This window comes from Pygocentrus nattereri, chromosome 5 (genome assembly GCF_015220715.1).
Source record: "Pygocentrus nattereri isolate fPygNat1 chromosome 5, fPygNat1.pri, whole genome shotgun sequence".
NCBI classification, from domain to species: Eukaryota; Metazoa; Chordata; class Actinopteri; order Characiformes; family Serrasalmidae; genus Pygocentrus; species Pygocentrus nattereri.
In genome coordinates, this window is record NC_051215.1 from 31,761,580 (window position 1) to 31,787,278 (window position 25,699).

At 40.1% G+C, this 25,699-nt stretch overlaps 1 protein-coding gene across 2 annotated transcripts; it reads right to left on the minus strand.

The window, feature by feature from the left end:
• Positions 1 to 3,060: 3,060 nt before the first annotated feature.
• Positions 3,061 to 15,748, minus strand: pprc1 (PPARG related coactivator 1). Of its 2 annotated transcripts, none has more exons than XM_017690501.2 (14): positions 15,604 to 15,748; positions 13,179 to 13,310; positions 12,287 to 12,439; positions 12,029 to 12,103; positions 9,963 to 11,862; positions 9,809 to 9,862; positions 8,218 to 8,278; positions 7,882 to 7,949; positions 6,871 to 7,543; positions 6,502 to 6,732; positions 6,132 to 6,210; positions 5,894 to 6,015; positions 5,653 to 5,804; positions 3,061 to 3,565 (listed from the first exon to the last, which is right to left on the minus strand). In XM_017690501.2, the coding sequence occupies exons 1-14, from the start codon at positions 15,706 to 15,708 to the stop codon at positions 3,465 to 3,467; spliced, it is 3,906 nt and encodes a 1,301-aa protein (XP_017545990.1). In that variant the 5' UTR covers positions 15,709 to 15,748; the 3' UTR covers positions 3,061 to 3,464. The 2 variants fall into 2 exon arrangements, with proteins under 2 accessions (XP_017545990.1, XP_037394785.1); XM_037538888.1 differs by lacking the exon at positions 15,604 to 15,748 and adding an exon at positions 13,652 to 14,010.
• Between the last annotated feature and the right edge of the window lie 9,951 nt (positions 15,749 to 25,699).

Genomic DNA, 25,699 nt, shown 5'->3' on the forward strand with positions numbered 1-25,699 from the left:
GAAATTTTAAAGCCACCCTGTTTGCAATGCAAAAGAGGGAGGCGCTTGGCTTTTAGCGCCACAGTTCAAATGAAGGAAAGGTTGTCATTTACGCTACTTCATCGTTTATCGTAACTGCTGTTATTATTATTATTATAATTATTATTAATAATAATAATAATTATTAATAATAATAACAACAACAACAATAATAACAATCATCATCAGCAACGTTCGCACGCATTTCAGTAAGAGTGTTTTACAAACGTATTCTTATTTATCTTGTTCTCTTAAACCATACTTGCTCTGGCAGTTTTAACTCTTAAACGTTTATTTACAAGATTGAAACGGGCTAGTTAAAGTCCAGGAACCTCGAATTCCATTTTTTATTAAGCACTAGAAAAAAATACAAAACAAGACGGGATACACAGCGCAAAGGACAAGTTCAAACAGCAGCGGTGGAAATATGTTTACACTGAAAACGAGAGAAAGGAGGTTTAAAAAAATCAGTAAAAAAAAACAGCGCAAGGAAGCAGAGAAGTTAAAAAAGCAAAGAGAAACCGCGAATTCTGGCTGATATAATCTGCTGTTCAACTTTTAAATCCACACTGTTAAAGGAAGCTGTGGCTGCTTACTAGACGGATTGATTTGAAGAATTACACCCCCAGCAAACACACTTACATTATAACAACCTGTTGTTTTGGTGCCCGCAACCTTGTCACAGTATTGACATGTGATTCCTCAGTTGTTACAGCTTATCTGACAACATCGTGACCAATTGTTACAGGATTCCTCATAAGTCCCTCTATGTTGCGCATAAAACTCCATGGAATGTTGCTACTTTTTTGCGTCACACGGGTGGCCACAGTACCGCACGACAGCGTTAACTACTTAATTATGAGGTTGTAACAACCTTGTTTAGTAAACACCGCCACCTTTTCACAGCGTTGTGACAGTGCTTTGTTTGCTGGGCTGGATCAGCTGCAAACTACTACCAAGGCTACTGACGTCACACATGTCGCCGACGACGCAATATTGTTGACGGACCACCAATGCGGCGCACTTAGAGACGCGGTTTTGTACAGCTAGTTAATAAAGCTTCCTGACGGCCATTGCGTATTGCGTGGTTCATGGCTGTAGAAACAGCAATAAATAAATAAAACTTGAGTAAATACTTGTATACTTCTAGATCAAAATCATCAATTATAGAATTTAAAATGTGTTATGCATTTTTTACCTTTACAAAAGTCAAAATGGTTTCATATCTCCATTATAGAGAGCTTCTCTAAGCTTTCTACATTTTGCTTTTCAGCAGCACTCATGCTTCATTTAGTAACTGCCATATTGCGATTATACAAAAGTCGAGCTTTATTGCAGGCTGTAGCAGCCACAGCCATGCAGTACAGCAAACAGGGCTTTAGGCTAACCGCTATAACTTTAGGTTAACTCACTCAGCTCACACCTGCACTCTCACTTCCAACTCCGACTCAGGTTTTCCTCTAACAGCTGTGTTTCCCCAAATGGAGTAATCAACACAATTAGACAATTCTAGAGATAAAATGTTCTCAAACCAAGCTTTTGCAAATCGCATACCTTTGATCAGAGGTGGACGAAGTACACAAATCATGTACTTGAGTTAAAGTAGAGATACCCAAGGTAAAATATTACTCCAGTAAAAGAAGTCTTACACTAGACCTCAACTTGAGTAAAAGTACAAAAGTATTTGCCTTCAAATGTACTTAAGTATTGAAAGTAAAAGTACTAAAAGATTAATTATGGCTCTGATGTCCTGTTATCATTTTTCGCTTTAGATGAAAATCCTCCAGCGTCTCTCTTGGTAAACCAGTCTTTTAATAGAATTTCATTAATTAGTGACCCTGACGTCTATTAAAATGATCATAAGCACAAAACACTGAAGGTAAACAGTTTCCATCAGGGAGAACCGAGTGGCTCTGAAATCACTTTTACTAACAAGCAAAGTTTCAGTTTAAGATTACTTTGTAAATTAGTTACAAGTTGAATAAAAACTTGCTTTAAACTCAGGATAACAAATAAGTTTTCCTTTACTATGTTGATCTGTAGGTCTCTGTTCATAAACTAACTAACTAATTTACTATAAAATGAAAGTGTTTGTATGAATTCAGAAAAAAAGAAACATGCCAGTCACGACTGCATATGTGTACATATTCCTATTTTGTGGTCCATTTACACAAAGTTAGGTTAGTTCATCATTTAGGTCGACGTATGTGCTCCCAAAATTTTACACTGCTGCGCTGATGTTGTTGATGTTGAACTGTGTGCTTGCACCGGGTCGGTATGACCAACAGGTCAAAACAAGCTCAGAACAAAGTGACCGCTGTGCCCTGATTGGTGTTCTGGCTTTGTGTTTCTTTTGTTTTGACATGTTACGTTTTTATACACACACAAAAACCAAAAGGAACGTCAGATTTCTCAAAATGTAGTGGAGTAAATAGTAAGATAATTGACTTTGAAATGTAGTGGAGTGAAAGTAAAAAGTCGCCCAAAATGGAAATACTTAAGTACAGATACAGAGATCTATATAGATATAGAAAAAAACTACTTAAGTACAGTAACTAATTACATTTAATTAGCTACTGTCCACCACTGCCATTTACACATCAGTCTTAGGAGCAGTACGTAATCACCTCTAATTTTAACTGATACTGAAGTATCAGTATAACTACCCCATGACACTGGGCAATTGTGAAAGTCTCCTGAACCCATAGTGTCGCATCATTTCTTGTGCAATTGAGCTGAAAGGTGGAATCAGTAAGGTTATAAGAAGGTGACTGCATTGCAGTCCTGAAAAGTGTTTTTCTAATCTGCAAATTCACTAGGATTTGTGCTACACTGCCTACAATGTGCTTTAGTTATGCTTCACAGCATCTTATTTAACTAGATTCCATTCTTAGTCTAGAAGAATGTCAGTGAAATGCATTGGTGTTCCGTGTTGTCACAGTTTGAAGACTCCTGGCTGCCTTTAACACCGACACACTATAAACTGGTACTGAATGTACACCAGGACACAAAGACCTCAAAAAATAAAAACAGTAGCACCAATTAAAATACAAGTACTTTTAAGGGTTTTATTTGGGTCGAAATACATTTTCAGAAATGTAAATGCATCCCTCAGCACTGACAGCTTGTTCAAGTCAACTTCCAAGTTGATAAAAGGTATCTAACATTTACTTTTTCAGACCAAGCATTTAAATAAATTCTTCCTTTAAAAAATTCATATTTTTCATCACATAATTTCATTGTATGCTATTTTTTTCTTCTTTTACTTTTTTCATACAAATCTTCACTTCAATAGAAGGTGTAAGCTTGCAGAAACAAAACCACAAATAGGGGGCAAAAGAAAAACAACCAAAAATGACATTAACTGAATGGCAGCATTGGAAGGTGTGCGTTAGCCTGTTGCACTGAGGTAATGATCTCTCCTCCGATGTCCTCGTTCTTCAGCGTTACCTTTTCAAGTTTCTCTGAGCCTGCTTAAGTAAAGTGTCAAAGTCTAGTGCATCAAACTTACGCTTTGCAGGAGCTGGATCATAATCTTGATTAGAATCTAAAGGAGAAGAAATGAGACTGGTGAGGTTTTTTGTGAGGAATGAATTGTGTTGAATGAGTTGTGTCCCATGTTTTGTTTGCCTTGACAACAGACTTTGGGCAGTTGTGTTTCTCTCTATATTTTCCAGAATTAATGATTATGCTTCTGTCTGTTCAGGGTACATATCATGAATTTCATAGATATACAGTGTCTCCTGAAAGTGAGTACACCCCTCACATTTCTGCTAATATACTATAGAACAACACTATAGAAACAAAACTGATATAGCAGTTAGATTTACTGTCCTCTGAAAATAACTCAATACACAGCCATTAATGTCTAAATAGCTGGCAACCTCTAAATAGCTGTGAGTAAACCTCACAGTGAACATGTCCAAATTGGGCCCAGTGTGTCAATATTTTGTGAGACCACCATTATCGGGCACTGCCTTAACCCTCTTAGGCATGGAATTCACCAGAGCTACACAGGTTACTCTTCCACCCCTCCATGATGACATCACGGAGCTGGTGGATGTTAGACACCTTGTGCACCTCCTTCTGCTTGAGGATGCCCCACAGGTGCTCAGTTGGGTTTAGATCTGGAGACATACTTGGCCAGTCCCTCACCTTTACTTTCAGCAAGACAGTTGGCATCTTGGAAGTGTGTTTGGGGTCATTATAGAGTTGGAAAACTGCTATACGGCACAGTTTTAGAAGGGAGGAGATCACCCTTTGCTTCAGAATGTCACAGTGCATGTTGGAATTCATGTTTCCCTCAAATGAACCGTAGCTCCCCAGTGCCGGCAGCACTCACGCAGCTCCAGACCATGATGCTACCACCACTATGCTTGACTGTAGGAAAGAGAATGTTGTCTTGGTACTCCTTACCAGGATGCCACCACACATGCTGGACACCTGAGCCAAACAAGTTTCTTTTTCTTATCAGACCACAGGACATGGTTTCAGTAATGCATATTCCCAGACTGCTTGTTTACAGGCTTTCTTGTGTGTCAGCTTCAGAAGAGGCTTCCTTCTAGGACAATGGCCATGTAGACCAAGTTGATGCATTGTGCGGCATACGGTCTGAGCACTGACAGGCTGACCTCCCTCTTCTTCAACCTCTGCAGCAATGCTGGCAGCACTCATGTGTCTTTTTTGAAGCCAGCCACAGGATATGATGCTGAACACATGGACTCAACTTTTTCGCAGTGGAACCTGTCCTGGAAAACCACTGTACGACCTTTGCCACCACGCTACAGCTCAGTTTCAGCAGGTTATCAATCTTTGTGGCCATCTTTGTGGAGAGCAACAATTCTATTTCTCACATCCTCAGAGAGTTCTTTGTCATGAGGTGCCATGTTGAGCATCCTGTGGCCAGTATGAGCGAACTGTACCCAAAACACCAAATTTAACAGCCCTGCTCCCCATTCACATCTGGAACCTTGTAACTCTAACGAGTCACATGACACCAGGGAGGGACAACACCACAATTGGGCACAATTTGGACATGTTCACTGTGAAATGTACTCACTTGTGTTGCTGTGTGTTATTTTCAGAGGACAGTAAATCTATACTGCTATACAAACTGCACACTAAGTTATATCCAAGTTTTATTTCTATAGTGTTGTCCCATGTAAAGATAAAATATTTAAGTGTGAGGGGTGTACTCACTTTTGTGAGATACTGTATGTGAACAACACGATTCACAGACACTGTGGCATCCATGGTAGGCTATCATTTATGTCAAATAAATTTTAATGTGAACACCCTGAGGCCTTACAAAGGGGATAACTGTACTCTTGATCTTATTCTTGATTAAGACGAACTCTTAATGACCAAGTTAAAAAGAATTTCAGTGTTTTTATTTCCAAGATTTTAATGCTTATTTACTTTCACAAATGCTTCAAGTCAGATATCTGACATTTTCACGTTCATCAGTTTCAGATACAAAGTTTGTTTTATGTTTAGGATTTTATATTGATTAATTTTATTTAAGATGCTATGATGGTAAATAAACCAGATTTTTAATTACAAGCCAGATGGAAACCATTCTACAACACTGCACATATTTTCCCAGTGATTGAGAAAGCAAAAAGTCGAACTCACCTAGATCAGCATAGCTGGTCCTGCAAAACTGTCTCCTGCCTCCAAAGCACAGATCAAATGGAAGCTCATTTGGCTGTCGAAGTTTGCTTCCATTCTCAATTGCGTTAAATGCATCCTTTGTGCTGTAGTATGTGACAAAGCCATAGTTGTCTCTGCAAAATAAGGCTTAATTATTCCAACTGAGTGCTACCAAGGAAAGCCAATTACATCACTTAAAACAATCTGGAAACAGCATCCTCACCCTTGCTCTCTAAAGTGCACAGTGCAGTCCTCTATCTCTCCAAAGTACGAGAAGCGCTCCCTTAGCTCTTTTCGGGTCATGCCACCATGAATGCGTCCAACGTAAACTACTCTTCGCTCCTCCTGAAATCAGCATGAAACCGTATTAATGGCTGTAAAGGTTCTTCAATATTCAAATTATGTTTAGTTACAGTACACCGGCAGCAACCTGCTACAATTACAATTGGGCATATACTCACAATAGCTTTCTCCTTGTACCTTCTTGTTTCTTTAGTATCATCTCTTGAATCATAGCAGTAGTTGGCTCTCTGATAAGGGCTACCAGGGAAAAGATGACAGGTCAGTAAATCTGTTCTGTATTATTTCAGTCACTTAATATCAAAAGGTCATGAACAAAGAACCTAGTGTGCAGGTTACGGTGTCGCAGCTACACTGTTTACTTATACACAATCCATTTTGTAGACATATTACTACAAATAATCCCTGGAAACTAGCAGGTGTTTGTACCTATACCCTCCTTGACTGCCTGCAACAGCAGCTGGTAAGCATAAACACTGAATTTTTTATTTTTATTATTATTTTTTTATTTATGCCTGCACTGATTCTCACCCGAAGTGAGTGTTCCAGTGTTGATGTCTTGGAGGAGGAGAGCGGGATCGGGAACGGGAAGTGGAACGAGACCGGGACCTGGACTGGCTGCGGCTCCAGGACCTAGAGCACGAGCTGGAGTAAGAGTACCTTCGCCGGCGAGGTGGGGAAGGTGACCGGGAGTAGGAACGGGAGCGTGAACGGAACCTAGATGGTGACCCGGAACTGCTGCCAGAATGACCAGACCTATACCTGTGGGAACAAAGAAACTTTAAACTTGTGCTTAACTGATTTTGCATGCATGGACACAGCTAGTTTGATGTGTCATCATTACTCTAGCATAACTTTTACTGAAACAGACAAGTTACTATATGATGCAACATAGCTAACCTTTTCCTGGATGGTGAGCGTGAGCATGACCTGGAGGATTCAGAGCTGCTGGACCTGGACCCAGAGCTGCTGCATATCCGAGTTCTGTAAGTTCTATGGGAGCGTCCTCTCTTTTGATGGTATGGGCTGGGAGATCGTTCAGAGTATCCTTGGAGTTTCTGATGTCTACTGCTATTCTCATCCTGCAGCGAGCACTCCGTATCCATCCTATCAGGAGAAGCATCCGGAGTCACCATGAATGTGCTGGTCAAGGGCTCCTTTTTAGGCTGACTAGGTTTGAGATTTTTCTGGATGCTTCCTGTAGCAAAGGGGGCTGAAACAAGCTTGGAATCACACTGCTGGGGTGCCTTGTGGTTAGAAGGCAGCTCAATAGACTTGATCATGATGCTTGATTGTTGTTTGATATTCCAGCGACTGCCAAGCTCTTTCTGGGAGGCCTCCTTGGGAACGACACAGTAATCATGGTCTAGGGAAAATGGCTGGGTTGGCCCAAGGGTAACGGACGCCTGAGGCTTACTGGGCAGCTTTCCTGAATTAAGGGGCCGGGGCTCTATTTGAATGGCCTTGGTTGGAGTTGGTTTGGGCACTTCAGAATTCTTTGGTTTTCCTAATAATGCAACTGGTGCCAAGGGCTTCCACATCTGATGAGGAGGTGTGGCTGGTGGTGTAAGGCCTATGCAAAACAGAAATTAAGTAGGTGAATGGACTGCTTAGGTTCATGCCTTTACAACTCCTTTACCTACAGAACACCTTTAGTAATAAAACAAAAACAAAAAAGGTTGATGTGTTTATCATCTGAGAAAGCTCACACATATTTCAAAACAAACTTTACAGCACAAGAGCTATTCACAACTAAACATAGCAAAATCATACTGGCACATTAGATTAATGTGCCACATTAACCTAAAGTCTGGTATGGTAGTTATTTAGACATTGCAGTAAAGCCAATCAAGTCATATAGTACAGACGGAAACAGAGGTGGATAACATGACAATATTACTACTCATTTACCTGCGGTGCTAGCCAAGTCAGGACTGGAAGCTTTCTTGAGGGCCTTAGATTCTGCATGCTGCTCAGTACTGAAATGTGAGGCACAAACATATCATCAGAAAAAAAAGCACAAACAGTGACAGCCATTTGTTAGAAATGTAGGCCATTTCAGAGGTTGGACTGAATTTTTTCAAATGTCTGTAATCTGAAGCAGCCATTTCTTTTGGCTAGTCTGTTCTCGGCAGGTCCTGGTAAAAGCCAAATGCGTCCACACACACACAGTGTGGGTTTGGCATGAGAGCAGCACTAAGGCTGTAGGGTAACTCCTGTACTCCATCCTGAACTGAACATACTCACCTGGAGTTTCCTACAGCAGCTGCTCTACCACAGACCTCCGGCAGACTCTGCTCCTCTTTGGCTGGAAAGAAAACGGAAGGTGATAAATGCCCAGGATCACAGCAGGATAAACAATCAGGCTGTGGCCAGTGAATTAAATCTGCAAATTGAGGCCGAGTAACATTTCATTCAACATGCGATCTGTAAGGGCTTGTTGTGAATGGTGCCATCAGATTCCGTGCCACCACATTTTCCAAAATGTCTGCACAATTCAGTAATTGAGATGTAAACAAAGTCATAGAGTGGTTTGACCAGAAACAGTTCATTATAGAGAAACTTATTGAATCAAATACTTTACAGTGGTGGCGATATGAACCAATTGTCGCAATATCTACAGTACAAATGTAGCTTTTTTATGTACTATCCAAAACCAGTAAACCTTCACATGTTTACATACTTTTTTTTTTCCCTAAAGATGCCGATAATAGAAAAATAGTGGTTATTTCAGAGAGGAAGGTGTGTGGTTCCTTGGGTAATATTTTGCCTCACTACACCCTGCATGTACCTCTCCACCATGAACGGATTTAAAAAAAAAAAAAAAAAAAAAAAAAAAATTCAGGCCAAAAAAACATGGTCTCAAATTATCGCTACCATCTTGTTTCAGTAAGTGTCTCTAGAAAAGTGTTTTTTTTTTTAAACATCAAACCACTCAATGACTCAATGTTTTTTTGGAATTCCCCATTAAATCAGAGGTTCTCATCTCCAGTCTTAGTGACCCAATGACCTATACAGTTTAAAACCATATGATTAAGCCGACCAGCTACTCATCAAGCCTATCAATAGGATGAATAGGATGCTTTTGCGCAGGAAATGCTTTAGCGCAGGAAACTGTGCAGGGCACTGGGTTCCCAATATTGAGCTGAGCAATCCAGCTTTAAATAACATGAGAATGTTGATTTTCCCAATTAAGTCTAATTTCCCCCTCTAAGACGAGAAGTAGCAGTCCACCCCGTCATAAACCTCTGTGTGGCTGAGTGCTGGCAGACTATATGCCAGCAAACAAGCATGCATATACTCTCATGGGCTGGCACATCCGCCCAGACAAAGACCGCGAACTCAGAGTTAAAATGGATTTGCAAACAGGGCAGAATTCCAGCAGCTCAGCGAGCATGAGGACACAGCAGCTGTTCCAGCCATACAGGAGGTTCATTTAAAGGGGCACATCCCCCTCCTCACAACCATACCAGGTCTTGTCTTAAGGAACAAGGAGACCTACAATGACCATACAGAAGCAGCTTTTCTTGATATAGCTGCACCCTTGCATCGAGCCACGCAATGGGAAACATTTGAATGGTACTGTGCCAACCAGGACATCTACGTGTTCAGCTACATTAGATTCTAGAGGCATCATCTTTGAGCTACCAACACAAAGAACACAATTAGAAATATACATATTTAATATTTTATTGAGATTATTTATTTATTAAAAACTGTACTACGCAATAGCAAAAATAAGTACTGCAGACTTCATAAGTTTTAAATGATCTACTTTACTTTGGTGATTAACCGAACTCTCTGGACACGTCAAAAGTTCACTGCAATAAACACTTACGCTGAGTCTCTTCAAACTGCTCCAAAAGACTGGTGAGGTCAGCAGCTTCAATACCTGAAAAGGAGTAGGGGCACCCACAAATAAGTTTGCTGCAAACATTACATCATAGAGAAGAATATCACTACCATCCAATACATTCAGAACACATACTTACCAATTTCACTAGTGAAAGACTCAATTAGCTCTGCTGTAGGGCTCTTCGCTTTAGTAACTGGAACTGAAGCCATCCTCATCTGCTCTGCCAGCTTCACAATTCTGGCCTGAATCGGAGCAGATGCAAAAGGCTGAGCAGCTATGGGTGCAACATGACGCTGTGAGCCTACAGCAGGCCTGGTAATATTGGCAGGCAGGGGTGGCTTTGCTAGTTCAGGCACAGAAGCTCCCACAGTCTGTTCAGCAACTCTCTTTAGAGGCACAGCAGCATTAGGTTTATTAGTAATAGCATTAGAGGTCTGAACGTTTGTAGTGGTTCTAGTGGCAATGTCAGTCATGGCTTGAGGCTTACAGATTTCCTGGACCTTAGAAACGATCACTTGAGCAGAAGCGGAAGGAGTATCTTGTAAACACTTTGTCTGTCCGGCTGCATGGGGGCTCTGAGAAGCACCATTTGTGGTAGCAACCGGTAGTGATACAGGCATTTCAATTGGTGTCTGCTTAGCAGGGGGAGAAACCGTCCTGGGAATAGTGTTTTGTGGCACATTGGTGGATATGGTTAGCTTTGGGGGGCTGGGTTGTACTGAGGGTACAACTGAGTTAGGCTGTACTGAGGCCAAATTTTCTGCAGGTTTAGAGGGAGGTGGAGGACCTGATTTAAGGGGCTCTGGTTTTCTAGAGGAGGCCAACATTGATGCTGGCGGAATTAGCAACGCCTCAGGAGTCGGGGGTGCTGCAGGTCCTCTTGGCTGCCATGCTGGCATGATTTCAGCAGCAGGCTCCTTCTTCGCAGGAGTTGACGGACGACGTGGGTCTCTGGGGTTGAGGTCAGGCAGACATGGGATTGGAGGAAGCTCCTTGGGTGTTTCTGGCAGCGAGGGCCATTTAGTACTGTTATCGCCAGTCTTCTCTGGAGATGGTGGTTTCTTGTGTTGACGAAGAAGACGGTACTGTTGTAAACTGAGTGATTTGGGTTTAGGTTCACTTGGTGGACTGGCCGCAGGCTCCTCTTTGGAGGTCCCACTCTCTCCACATTTTTCAAGAGGTAATGCAACTGTTGTTAGTTTGTCATCAGGGATGGGCACCAGCTTTGATTCTAGGACTTCAGTACAAAATTCTCTGGGTGGGGCCTGAACTGTGGGTTTGGAGGTTATTAAAATCGAAGCAGGAATCTCATTTACAACCTCGGTTGCCTTTTCAACCTTACACTTCTCAGGCATAGCTACAGAAGGGACAGGTGCAAATGACACCTTTTTCTTCTTCTTTTCCTGCTCTTGAGGTTCTCTGATAGGCTCTTCTACTGCCCTTTTAGAGGATGCACTCCTTAATACTCTTCCTTCAACAATTTGGGATTTATCAACTTTCCATTTCTTTTTTCGTTTAGAAGGACATTTTTTTGACAACTCCTCTTTAGGCTGTTTAGTTACCACATTCTCTACTACGCCATTCTTGACAAGTGAAACTTCAGAGGAGCGGGCCTCTTCTGCTGGGATGTCATCCGGCTTAATACTGGCCTTTTCAGCACTGTTCTCAGGGATGCTCTGTTCGCCCTCTGCAGAGTCTCTGCTGGGCAAAGAAAGGGGGACACTCAAGTCTGGGATGGCCAGAATGGGTTCTCCATGTTCACCATTATCAATCACTTCAAGCACAATTCCTCCTTCAGGTAGTAGTTGCTCCTCTCCCTCCATACACAGGGTCATGGAATATGGGTGGATGCGCTTGACCAAGTCGTTGAGATTAACAGACATGCTCTCTCCATCCTGCTCCAAAAATATGGGAAGACACCAGTCCAGTTCATCCACTGACGATTCTCCCAAATCTTGTACAAGCATGGGAGAACTTTCATCACCATCTTCTTCATCACATCTCTGCAGGGACCCATTAGATGTAAAAGGAAGTGTCTGTGCATACACACAAAGTTTCACATGTTAAATATTTGAAAGCAAGGTACTGCTTGGCACATAATTTGCAGTGTGACACAGCAGAATGGTAGATGTTTAAAAAGTAATACAATACATTACCCAGAGCATTTAGGAAGAATAAAAATAGACCAGACTTATTCCCTACCTTTCCAGGAAATTGCGTTGAACTCAACATAGACTCCTTCTCTGGAGTGCGTGAGAGGCTTATGAATTTCCTCAGCTATAGGAAACAAAGAAAAACCATCAGCTCTTAAAACTGGCACCCACACATCCAGAAAACGACAAGGAATAGTAAATGTCTGATCGCATCACCCGGCTTGAAACCGCCATTAACAGACGGACCAGCTGAGGCCAGACTTCTTCAAAACTATACAAGCCACGTGAGACTAAGCTACACACTCACCGATGCATGCTCATGGCCCTTCTGCCCTTGTAACAGCTCCGCATCAGGTAAGGAATCAAATGGAGAAAGGTTCTCATCATCTACATTGTCAAGTATTTCAGTAAGAGCTGTGAGCAGTGTGGCCTCACTTTCTTCATAAACACCAGTTTTAACCTTTCAAAGCGAACAGAATAAAAGGGCAAAATGTTAAGTATAACTCTCCAGTTACATGAAGGATTGATTAAAATATTTACCAAGCAAAACCAAAAGAGGGTAAAGTTTTATGTAGGGATACATCAATACCAGTTTCTTTCAGACCGAATAGGAGCAGATATTTTTTGGACTATTCGTTGAGTCCAATACCCTTGAGTAACCAACTTATAACCAAGTTATCGGTAATGTAAAGGAGCGCGACATGTCTTAAATTGTGGGCACAGTCAGAGAAGCATTTCTGTACAGCTGTAAATAAAATATGATTTAGCTCTGTCGCTGAGAATTCCAAATAAAGTATTTTCATTCAAAATAATAAACTGCGCACACAAACACACTGAGAAACTGAGCAGAACTGCTAAAGCTGTGCAGTGCAGCTGAAGCCAGTTGGTGATGTACATACATAGTTGGTCTTTATCATTAAAAAAAAAAACAAACAAAAAAAAAACAACAAATATATACATCTCAATCACTGTATTAATTCTTATACCGTTTTCTATTCAATCAAAACAGAATAAAATTGCACATAATCTGTATTGGGGAAGTGGCTGTTATGTTATTGAGTAGGAGTAAATGAGCACAGTCTTATTTAGTATCAGTATCAATACATCCCTAGTGTTACGCTCAGTTAAATTCAGCATATAAACTTAGTTGTGGCAACTGTTTGCTTATTTCCCGTAACTGTACTAAAGCATGTCTTCACCTCTCCGACTGGGGAGTCCTCAAAAATGGACAGAATGGATGGATCCAGGCAGCTCTGTAAGGCTTCTAGTGTGTCTCCAGTGTCCAGGCCATGGTGTTGCAGGCTGCATAGCCCGTCCTGGAGTATTTCTGCCTGTTGGAACAGGGGGAACAAGTTCAGTCTGGCTCAGCAATCATGTCCTGCCTTAAGGGGGATTTTTCACACGGAGAAACCTCATTTTAACCAAAGACAAACAACAGTTTAAGTTGGTGGGGGAAGTGGTTAAAGGGTGGTTTATGATGCTATACATCAACTGTTAGATTGAAATTCTTATATATATACATACATACACACACACACACACACTATGAGATATTGTATTACTCCTGTTTGTCTATAGAAAAACTTTAAGCTTAAGATTCAAATCGCTAGCACCAACAACTTTATGCTAGCCAGTCAAACTCTACAAAACTAGATACAAGCCTAATATTTACATTATAATATCGGTCACTGGAAAGATTTACGTCCTGACTCTTATCCAGGTGTGCCAGGGTGGTCATTCACAATACCGCCACACATACGTAGAGCTTAACTCGTGTGAAGCCAAAACTGGTGAAACCAGTCTGAGATCATCTGGAGCTAAAGTTGATTTAGTATGCATGCAAAACTTAAGTCGGGGAAACGTGTAGCTGTATAACGTTGCATTAAGATCTCTAGACAAGAAACTTTTCCAGAGCTTCACGCTTGGTCAGAAAGCGTGGCACCACCCAGTTCGCTCTCACATGGCTTCACCCATAACACCACATGCACGTGGTGGAGGCTAAATGTCTATTTACTTGACTCCTAAACTGCGATATAACAACACACACACACACACGTATCCGTGTCGCAAGCAGCTAGGTTATATTAAAATAATCCAGAGTGACAGGGAAGAGAAAACCCCAGGAAAATCGACTACATCCGCGTGTCTCTGCGTCACCGTGGCGCACTGCATTACTGGGCGAAGTGCAGCGAGCTCGCCGGCCGGGTCCACAGACACGTGGCGCAGTACAACAAACCGCGTCAGCGGAGCGACCGAGCGTCCCGGAGAGCACCACACGCTCACATCTCACGATTATTAACTGCATGTTGAGCACAGGGCTTCCCAATGTTGCTAGCGGAAATAAACTCGGCATAGGAAAACATGCCATCAACAAAAATAGACGTGGATTTCAAAACCAGCCCATCTTGACCCACCCCATGACCCACAGGAACCACGTGTTGGACGTGTGGGTCAGAAAATGGGGTACACTTAACGGCAATAAGCAAAACCCACTTTCTGATTTCAAGTCTTGGTCAATCAGAACAACTAGACTTAAAACAAAGCAGGTAAAGACGTTTCACTAGCCAAACGTGATCATAGGTGGGTTAGCATATCTGCAGCTCTATAAACATCTGCCGACCAGTATTCATGGTGTCCATTGTTTTCTATTAAAACTAGACCTAAATCAATTACACTGCTTAGCCCCGCTTTAAACTTTATAATGATAAACTTTACCTGGTCTTTAAACAAAATGCACCCCAGTGTGCTTCACCCCAGCCCACGTGGGCGTGAGATAAGACAAGATGGCCTTTAAAACAGTTCTCGAAAAAGATGGACAGATCTGAATAAAATAGAGAACCACGCTCATCAGTTGGGCTGGGAAGCAGTGAACGTAAAAGCACAGAAGTTATGCGTTTGGCCACCAGGCCTGTTTTCTCAGGGCTTGGCACGTTCGTGCTACACATGCAAACACTCAGCCAACACAGCTCAACTCCAGAATACAGATCACTGTCTGAAAGGCAGAGTGTGAAGTGCTACCACAGAGAACCAACAACAAAACCATCACTACACCAAGCAGGTCAGAACTCGTGCAGTAACCTGGCTACAAGAGCTAGAACCAAGTTCGTATGAATTATGTAGCATGGTATCTTCTCCAAAGGCACGAGTCTAAAGTTGGTTTTCTGTTCGTCAGCTTCTCATTGAAACTTTCCTGTTCCACCTTAAAAGATACAGGTTTTAGAGTTGATCAGACGCCAGGACGGAACTGCCGCACCATTTAAGGTGGAACAAAGAAAATTCCAACCAGAAGCTGGCGAGTAAGAAGCTGACTGGGAACCGAACCTAGCTGGCTACCTCACTGGTTAGCCTGAAGCTACTGCACGTTTACCAAGCAGCTGGAACAGATCGGTTTGAAAATCTCGCTAAATATAAACACTCCGCACACGCTACTCTACACAAAATCATCTGATTAACTGAACAACATCTGGGACCGAGTACAGACGGACCCATCTCGCCGCCCTAACCCACGTGTCACTTTCTCATGCACGTCCACAGGTTTACCTTGAATTGTGAGGGAAACGAAACGTGACAGCGGCTCTAAGTTCTGCACAAAATGAATCAAGAAGTAATCCGAGTCGATCTCACCTCGTCAAGGCTCGCTGATGAGAAATACTCCATGTTACAGGGGTTTATTATCTCCTCGCCTGTTCCCCAGCGAGCCGCCATCTTACAACTGCACTCAGTGAACATGTGAATCAGACCGCATTGACTCGGCCGGCTGGAGACACGTGGTATTTGCATTCCCGGCAAAACGACACTTGCGCTTAAGCCCCGCCTCCAAACCCTCCCGTTTAAAAGTAAACGACGCAGCGGTCGGTGTGGACAGAGAATAAAAGTCCGTAAGCTGCACAGTGGATTTAGGCTGGTTTCATTTTGTTTCGTTTAACCAAGTTTAACCAAGTTTAAGTCTAAGACGTTAAACGTAAAGATTGTTAATATTTTATTCTTCATTCCTATTATAAAAATGTAATTTGATCTATTTATTTTTATCTATCTATGGTCTATTGAATTAACAACTGACAGAATGCTGTTGTACTTTAGAATAATAATAATGATGATGATAATAATGATAATAATAATCATAATCATCATCTTTATTTATGGAGCACATATGGCACTTCAAAGTGCTTTACAGACAGCTGATAAAACTTAACAGTAGTAGAAGAAATGATACATATTCAATAAAATCATAAGACAGACAGATTAATTAAATTATACGTATTCTATGAGACCGCTGGGATAGGCTCCAGCACCTCCATGACCCTGAGGGAGAAGCGGCTTAGAAAATGTGTGCGTGTGTGTGTGTGTGTTTAATGAAATCATAAAACAAATTAATTAAATGATATATATTCAATAAACCATATGATAGACAGGTAATTTAAATTATACATACTCAATAAAATCATGTAAGACAGACAGATCAAATTGAAAACATACATTCCAGACATACCTACAAAACATTTTAATTAAACACTACATTAAAGAGATGTTTTCACTTTTGTTTTAAAAGTGAGCACTGAGCTTGGCTTCCTAATGAAAGATGCAGTTCCACAGTTTATAATAACTGAATGAGGCCTCTCCAGGTTTTCTATATTTTATGTAAGGTATTTGCAGATGGTCAGTATCTGCAGTTCACATGCCAGAACAGAGACAGACATTCTCACGACGACACAAATAACACAAGTAAAAAGCACCTACCCTGGTTTTACAGTGGAGAAGAACTTGCCAAATTGTTTACTCGAGAGGATTGGTGGTATTTGCATTCCCGGCAAAACGACGCATGCGCTTTTTACCAGTGAGCTAAATCTACTGAGTTGTCCATGTTGTAAAATGTGCATTCTGTTTGGACTAGCTAATTATTTTCCCCATAAGTCATATTTTTTTCACTTTTATTCAACATGACCTTTCCACACAGTGTGGATGGACCACCAAACATCTATTAGCCTAATGGACTTTACTGGAGGTCCTGATTTACTGCTGATTAGATGGGTGGAATTTTTTAAAAAATTTGTGTTGTTTCAGACATAGTACTCAGATATTTCTTTGGAAAGTTTATTTTATTTTGGATCAACTTTAATTTATCTGATAAACCATTACTTTTTAATTTTATATTCTTCAGTATATTTAAATATTTTTATTACATTTCTTTTTTACTTTAACTCAAGTATAATCTTGGCTTCATACTTCCACTTATTATTGGATACTATTTATACACAGAACCCATATTTCTCTTAAGTACAATTTCATTTTCTTGTGGAATTTCTTATATATGTTGCGTCAGCACCAAACTTGTGATGGTGCACATTATTAGCATTAACATTTAAGCTCTGGCTTTAAAACAGACATTTAAAACTTCTCAACAGACATTAAGTTCACTTTGCATGTTGGAGTTTTACAGTGACCAGTAAAGTGAAGATTTGGGCTTAAATCCTGTTTCTGAATATTATTGAAGGAGCCAGCCTGTTAGCTATGTCCCCACCTGGTCAGCCTAGGATTCTGCTTTGAACATTGTAGTCTAATAAAATGCATGACTAGCATATACATTTAATTTTATAACACATTCTAGCTCTATTGTAAACAAAACAAACTTGTTTTCATCCTGAGAGCTGTTGCCAGTTTCCATAAATATGAAATATCGACCAGATAAAGACAGCTCATGGTGTTACATTGTCAAATTAATCACCTTTGGTGGGCATGGATTTCAGTATGAATCTGATAACAACTATAAAAGGTATGGATGAATATGTGTGAGTTGGCAAGGAGCTGGTTTACTATGTCTTCTTTAAGATTGAGATATATACAGGTGACAGATAAACCTGAATAAATGAGTGGAAAAACATGAGTGTGGATAGTTCCAGACAGGAGTACTGCATGATACCATTTAGCATTTCAAGATGCCAAGAGAAATAGATTCATGTGACTTTAAAAGAGGTTTATTATGGGGCAACAGATGGCAGAAGCTTCAGTCACAAAAACTCCTCAACTGGGTAGTGTTTCAACAGCAATAGTGACTAAAGTGACATCTTTAGGCTTATAGGAAAGACAATAGTAATCAGGGTTGGAAGTAGCAGCCAAATGTCACAGGCAATAATGCTCATGCATTGCTGTGATATGTAAGAAAAAATAAAAAAATATCAACTGTTACTCAAGTGACTGAGAATGTCAGTACGTTACACTTTGTCAGCAAGAACCTTCTGTCTGCACCTATAAAAATATTATAGTAGGGTTGTGGTGCATGAACCACACATTACAAAGATGAATGCACATTTAAGAATTCAGTGGGTTAAAAACCACAAGCACAGAGTGTACAGAGATGTGGAAAAAAGTGATATGGTCAGAACATATTCTGCACACATGAGAGCATGCACCATGCACACCAAGGCCTGAATGCTTGACCTCTACAGTGAGGGGGTCTGGAGGCTCTGTTATGCTGTGTGGACATTTTATTGGCATGGTCTGAGTCTCTTAGATGGAAGTGTTACTTCAAATCAATGCAGAGCTGTTGTGACCGATACAGTTCAGATAGCTAACGACGGTGTAACTGCCCAAATCTGAAAGCTGTGGCTGTCTTGCAGTGTTGTATAAGTCATATAGTCTGTGTACCTCTGTGTGGGCAGGGCATCTGAGGCAGAGACTATCGTTTGTTTGACTCTTTCAAAATTTGGCTGTAAGTTCCAAAGTCTGTGGCTATATCCAACTTTGACCAAAATGGATGACCCCATCTTTAAGAATATCTGAATTAAAGAATTTTCATTGAGCAAGATGAAGATCGCTTAATCCTATGGCTATAATTACTAGGGCTGTAGGGGTATTTCAATACAGCAAAAAATAAGGAGTGCTTGAATATGTTAATGTTTCAATTTTCAATTTATTAGAGCATTCAACATTACAAAAGAACAATGTTGGAAACAAAATCAGTGCTATATAGTGTCTCAATCTGTTACAATATAACAATACAATACGATGTGCTGCAGTGTAATATGATATGTTGTATTGTTGCATCCCTGTTAACGTTCCTTGTGAAAGAATCGCTTTCCATGTGTTATTGTTGCATCATGTTTAAATGTATTCAAATCAGAGTCTGCTGGGATATGCTAAGTATAGTTTGGCTATTACCTTCAACTGAGGTTAAACAAAAAATGATCTCCAAAACATACGACAACCCTAGGAAGGTTCGGAATGGAGAAATAGTGTCTTAAAATTCAAACAATTATCATAATAAATACCAAAATAAGTTCTGACGGATATCAAATTGTGAGCCTATGATTGTCCACGTGAGCACATGAGCTGTGAGAGGCTGCTACCTCTGGTTTCCCCACACCTGCTTTCCTTTATATTGACTGATTACATGCTTAGAATGCTCAGGATTTAAGTACTTTTTGAAGAGAGTGTATTTTCTGCCAGTTTAGATACTTTCCTTCACTCATCTTGAGGGTTGGTAATTCAAGTCAAGCCACAATTGAGATGCTTATGCAGGATTTGATCGCTGCCTTCAGGTAGGGATCAGCTGGTCCAGTTTGGGTTTGTAGGCAAGCACCAGGGTTTTAAACCTGATGCAGGAAGCCAGTGAAGTTAAGGCAGCAGAGGAGGTACATGGGTGTGCTTCAGAGGATTGAAGAACCTCTTGTCTCATTCTGGATCAGATGCAAGACTCTAATGGCACACACAGGAAGTGCAGCCAGAATTGAGTTTCTGTAGTCCAGAAATTGTGAGGAACTGAGCAAGCACCCTACTAGCCTCCCTGGAGAGAAAGGGTCAAATCTTCTAGATGTAAAGCACAACACTGATGCTAACCAAGCATGTTAACACAAAAGTGACACCTAAACCAACTCTAGGGTCTGTGACACCTAGTTACACCTGGTTTTCCTTAAGCATTTCTGGTCTGGTGGTGGCTGTGACATCTAACTATAGCTGACTAAGGCTGTGTTTCTTGGCCGTTATGTCACTGACGGCTGTTCTGTTTTGTAGTGTCAGTCGCAAGTGGCTTAAAAATTGATCTGTGAATTTCAGAGAACTAGTGTATCCTTTGAGGCCTTCAGTCACCCACAATCCATCAAATACAGTGCAAGACCATTTGAAATATAGTAGTAACAGCTGAATGGCAAGATCTTATGGCAGCAGAATTTATTATGTCACTATTAATTTTATACTTTTAAAAATAAGATGATACATCCTGATTAGGCTGTCTAGAAGGTCCATTGGGCTCTGCTGACCCTTCCACTGTTACCATGCTTACAGAAGGGCTCCCTAGGGTGGCACCTTAACAGGTTGTAACTCATTCTTCCTCTGCCACTGATTGTTATTTTATGGCTTTAATTTGCTGCAGAATCTCTTGAAGTCTGCTTAACTCTGCCTCACACTTCAAATTTGAGGGCTCATTTCAGCCTATCTGCCCCTGTTCAGCTGAGAAATTTTGATTGATTCTGTATCTGATTTACTTTCAGATTTCCAAATAACAGTATGCTACACAACATGGACATAAATCAGTCATTAAAATAACAAGGCTACTTTTGTATAATGCATGTTTTGATAATACATAGCACTAGGATACTGGTATCTTTTGATTTATTCAAGTAGCCACAAGGTGGCAGTGTTGGATTTGTTTGACACTGTTCTGAAAACAAGCAGGCTTTTTTGTGAAACTGCACTTATAAACTCACTGTTAACTGCTAATCCTAATGATCTGCAGACATTTAAATAAAGGTCAGGGTATTTTTGAACTAAGTGAGTGAATTGTACATCCCTGTCACATGCTTGTGTGTTGCAGTTAGATGAGAGTGGCCTCTTTTCTTTTAAGTCAGCTAGTAAATTGAGTAACCCTTTGTAAGAATTGTGTAAACTGGTAAACCTAAAGATTGATACAGTAATTCCCCTAAGCCAGCTCATGATGATATGGCGAAATAAATGATCATTTAGGACCAAAAAGAATGGTGCTACTAGTGCTTTAGCTTTAGTGTTTATTCTAAAAGTGTTGATAGTTGTAGAGATATGTATAGTTATGCAGCTTATTTTTTATCTTACAGTTGTGACTGTGTAGACATTTAGTTAGTGGAAATATGCAGAGGAACACTGTTTTGTTTACTTGGCCAAATTCATAGACAAGGTAAAATTGAGCTGGATGGTGGAAAACTGCTACAGTTACAAATATGGCAGCAATAATGAAATTAAAGAGGTTTTCTGTAAAATGGAAGCCCCTCTTAACAGTCTAAGCATGGTTATGTCCAGAATAGGGAAAATATTTTGAAGAAGTAAGCTAATTACTGAATGTACTGTCAAAAATGTGTTCAGTAACATTTTCTGTTACAATACATAAAAAAGTAAAGTATTTAGAATACATTTATAATGCATCATGGGAGGGCATTTTAGATATTTTTTACTTTACACTGTTCTTTGATGCTACTGGTTGGCAGTTCTGTAGATCTTGTTTATATTCTGTTACTACATTTCATGAAAAATTGTGTATAATTTAAATTAATTTAAATATAAAATACTTTTTTTTGTCAATCACCACCTGTTTCCATTCCACTGCTAAAGCTAAACTTATCACTCAAAACATGTCCACTACTGAGGAGATTATTAGTTCAATCATCCCTCAAAAGAGCTCAGTAACATAGAAATGGATAACTTGCTCATCATAAAGTTTTATCAGTCTACTCAGGCTTTAGCAGATCTCAGTAACACTGAGATTAATAACTGATCATAATGTTGACTTATCCGTCTACTCAGGCTTTAGCAAAGCTCAGTAACACTGAGATTAATAACTGGCTCTTCACAGTGTTTTATCAGTCTGGTCAGGCTTTAGCAGGAACTTCAGCGTTTGTAAAGAAGCCGTTAATTGAGGTCCTCTTTAGAGTGTATCTAAAAAGCATGTGTGTTCCATACTGTGGATGGTTTATTTTGAAGATTTTTAAATTTATTCTGCATTTTTCCTAAAATGTAAAAAGTAACTTTATTCTGAATGCTGCTTTTACAAAACTTGAACTGAATACAGATACTTAATTTCTGTATTCTGAATACATATTCCTAGTGCTTGTATTTCATTGTATCCCAACCCTGTATATGTTATTAATATTAGTAGATGGAAACAACAAATGTTTTTTGTTATTGGCTTTGTGAAATTAGATTTCTATATGCATCGGTCATGCTGTGCCATTGAAAATGAGCAGCATAGCTCATTTAAGGTCATTTTTGCCGATTTAAAAAGTGAAATTACTGATTAAAATCACACCCTTCTTCTTTGCTTCATCTACCAGTTTCAGTTGCGTCAGCAGTAGGTGTGGGTTGGTTTTGAGTCACATGGAGCTATTTATTCTGCAAAGTGATGCTGACCAATCAGCAATCTCTTGCTTTCCCGTTATCTCCCTCACTGTTTTGCATGCTCTTTTGGCATGACAGGTATTGTCACTGGCACTAATGATTATTACAACCTTACAAACCAACAGCAACCTATATAACCAATATATTGTATTACTGATGATTGTGTGTGTCTTAGCGTAAATAAAGATTGCCAGTGTACAGTAGCAACCAGTAGCATTATTTCAGTTGATTCCTTTTTAAATTCCCAGGATTATTACATTTGAATCCTTGTTATTCAGTAATTACAAGGATAATATTGTTGAGGCAACTGGCTGAATCATGCAATGCAACTGACTACTCCTGGGCCTGCCTGCAGCTCTTGAGCATTCAAGGGCTTTAAACCATTCTTTTAACACTGGGTTGGGTTAACAGTACTGTTACAGGAGCAGTAAATGCAATATGCAATGCCTCTTTGCTGTGACTGTTCATGCTATACTGTGTTTAGAGTTATGTAGATAAAGGTAATTTTAGAGCATTTTAAAACATTACATGTTTAATGTGCTAAGATTTTGTTGCGACGGAGAGCACGCAGCTCAGGCTCAGCTCACACATCTTTTCTTCCATTCCTCATAGCTACCCAGCTGTACAGGAAATCATTCATCCACCACTACTGTTGCCATGGAAACTAGAGGGGAAATCCATTTCATCAGCCTCTTCGTCATACTCCCTCTTCCCCTCCCTCCTTTTTTCCCTCTTATTCCCCTGCACTTATTTTTCTACATCTTATCCCTCCCTCCTTTATTCACTCTCTGTATTTGTCTCACTTGCATTCGCCTACGTTTGACACAGAACAGAGGAGAAGACTTTGTGAATTAACATCAGTCTACAACACCTCTCCTCCATCATACTGCTGAACTGCTTTGTCTTTTTTTTTGTTAAATGCAAGTGCTGTTGAGTGGCTCATTGCACTGCAGCGCAACACGATGTGTATGTTGTTTCATCTGTCTGCTGCTGGGTTCAGCAGGCAATGGCTTAAACCGATGCTGCAGATAAAGGCCTTTATTCAGCACACAAACCAAGAGAGTGTACGTGTGGATGTCGTTATGTGAGTGGCTGATTGGAGCCTTTGTTCAGTGAGCACGTGTGAAGCTCCGAGTGACAGTGCCTTCACTGATGACCTCGTGGTAATCCCACGGGGCAATAGGTTAGGCCAGCAGCTGCTGGAGACACCAGATGGCCAAAAATTAGAACTGAAACACACACACTACATATGATTTCCCCCATCTCTCTCTCTCCTCTCTCTCTCTTTCACTCTATCTGTCTCTCACTGTTTTTTTTTTTTCTGTTTTATTTTGTCTTCATGTTTATTATAGCTGTATGTCCGTCTTCTTCTACATTTGGCCTGTTGGCCCCATAAGCTCTTGAGTGAAAGCCCAGACATATTAAGGGGTGATATGGGAAAAATAGAATATCACAGGTCTTCAAGACATTTTCGTGATGCACATCACAATATTTAGCTTTTCCGAGGTTTGACAATAACGTACGAAAAAGAACTACTAGTAATACATTTAAATAATGATGTAACACATATAAATCATATACTTATATTTAATTTCACATACTGCACTGTACTAATTCTAGTACAAACAGCCTTAATCTGCATGTTTCAGGCCTGAAACATGGAATTGTTCTTTAACCCTTGCATAGTTTTTGGGTCTGAGGGACCCATTTTCAGTGTTTACTAAAAGAAAAAACTCATAAAATAACACATAAATATATGTGTTTTGTGTTAAATAACACATTTTCTGTGACTTCATACTGTTCATCCCCTATACATTCATGTTACACATGTGGTGTCGGGGTGAACCTGCTGGGAATAAAAGTGTGGCCGTGCTGTTTCCCTTCACTCTGTTCTCCTCCTACATGGCCTGCTGTTAGTGTGTATGTGTCTGTGCATATGTGTGTGTGAGTGTGTGAGAGAGTGAACAACATGGACAGTCTGCTGACTGGTTGCTAAAGGAGAACCCTATGCTGGCCACTTGTGATATTTTAAACATCTGGTATTTTAAATAGTATTGCGATGGGTTCACCAGATCACTGAATAAAAGAAACATGAACACCACACAAGGGTTAAGTATTGATGATATTCACTATATGCTTAGAAAAGCATATAGTGTGTTGTGATGTTTTTCATCACACTAATGATCTAGATATCTAGACTAAATATCTTCATATTGCTATGCTATCCCAGGTGGTTGCTAAGGTTTTACTTGCCTAATGCTATGGTATCCCAGGTGGTTGTTAAGGCATTGCTAGGTGATACCATTAATTTCATATGAGGAAAATATTTTGCTTGATTGAACGCTGTATAAAAACTGTATGTGGAATTGTGGTCTGCAGGAACTGCAGTATTGCCATATTCTCCAGTTTCATGGTACTAGCTCAAAAACTATGGCACATGAAAATTGTAACAAAAAACACAGAATGATAAAATGAAGAATGTAGGCTGGCTTTGCCAAGCCAGTTTGCTACTACTATTACTACTACTGCTACTACTACTGATAATAATAATAATAATAATAATAATAATAATAATAATAATAATAATGAATGTTTCTTTATCTTTCTGAATTAAAACATAAACACAACTTTGCAAATACATGAGAACCATGCAGGCTACCATTTACATTTATGGCATTTGGCTGATGCTCCTATCCAGAGTAACGTACAATTTGATCATTTTACACAAGTAGGCACAGGTGGTGTTAGGAATCTTGCCCAAGGACTCTTATTGGTATAGTGTAGGGTGTTTATCCAGGTGGGGGATTGAACCCTAGGTGTTAACCACTACACTACACCAACCCCTACCAGTACCCAGGAAGTCGTGGCAGCAAGCATAGAAAATGCATAAAGTGAAGCGGCATCAGAGTTGTTTTGTTTTTCAGTGAAAACAATGATGTGGCCTAATGTTTCCCTGCTTTGTGACTGTGGCTCTGCTCTAAATTTAGTGAACACTGTTCTATCTAATGTTTGTTATATGAATGTATGTGTAGCTGTATACTGTATGTATATTTACACTATGTGGCCATACTTTAGAGAGTAATCAGTGCAGATAGGACACAGAGATTACTCTATTAGCCGATCTAACAAATCTCAGTAATCAGATCAGTGATTACTGTCATTCAAAGCAATCGGGCTTACAACTCTTACTGCCATTCACTCCAAATCCCTCTATTTTATATTATTGGGTACTCATGCTTTTCCCATGCATGCTCTTTAATCCTGTAACTATAACACCTGCACATTTACCATAAGCATGTGTGTGTAAGCATGCATGTGTGCGCGTGTTTGTCTGTGGGGTGCTGTCTGGAATTTCTCTTTTAAT

What these genes read in the sequence shown, in the direction of transcription:
- pprc1 (XM_017690501.2), bottom strand. Translation starts at nt 15,708, where the DNA reads ATGTTCACTGAGTGCAGTTGTAAGATGGCGGCTCGCTGGGGAACAGGC. An exon ending in CACTGGAACACTCACTTCGG is followed by an intron (nt 6,211 to 6,501) that starts GTGAGAATCAGT and finishes TTTCCCTGGTAG; the next exon opens with CCCTTATCAGAGAGCCAACT. An exon ending in GTGCACTTTAGAGAGCAAGG is followed by an intron (nt 5,805 to 5,893) that starts GTGAGGATGCTG and finishes CTTATTTTGCAG; the next exon opens with AGACAACTATGGCTTTGTCA.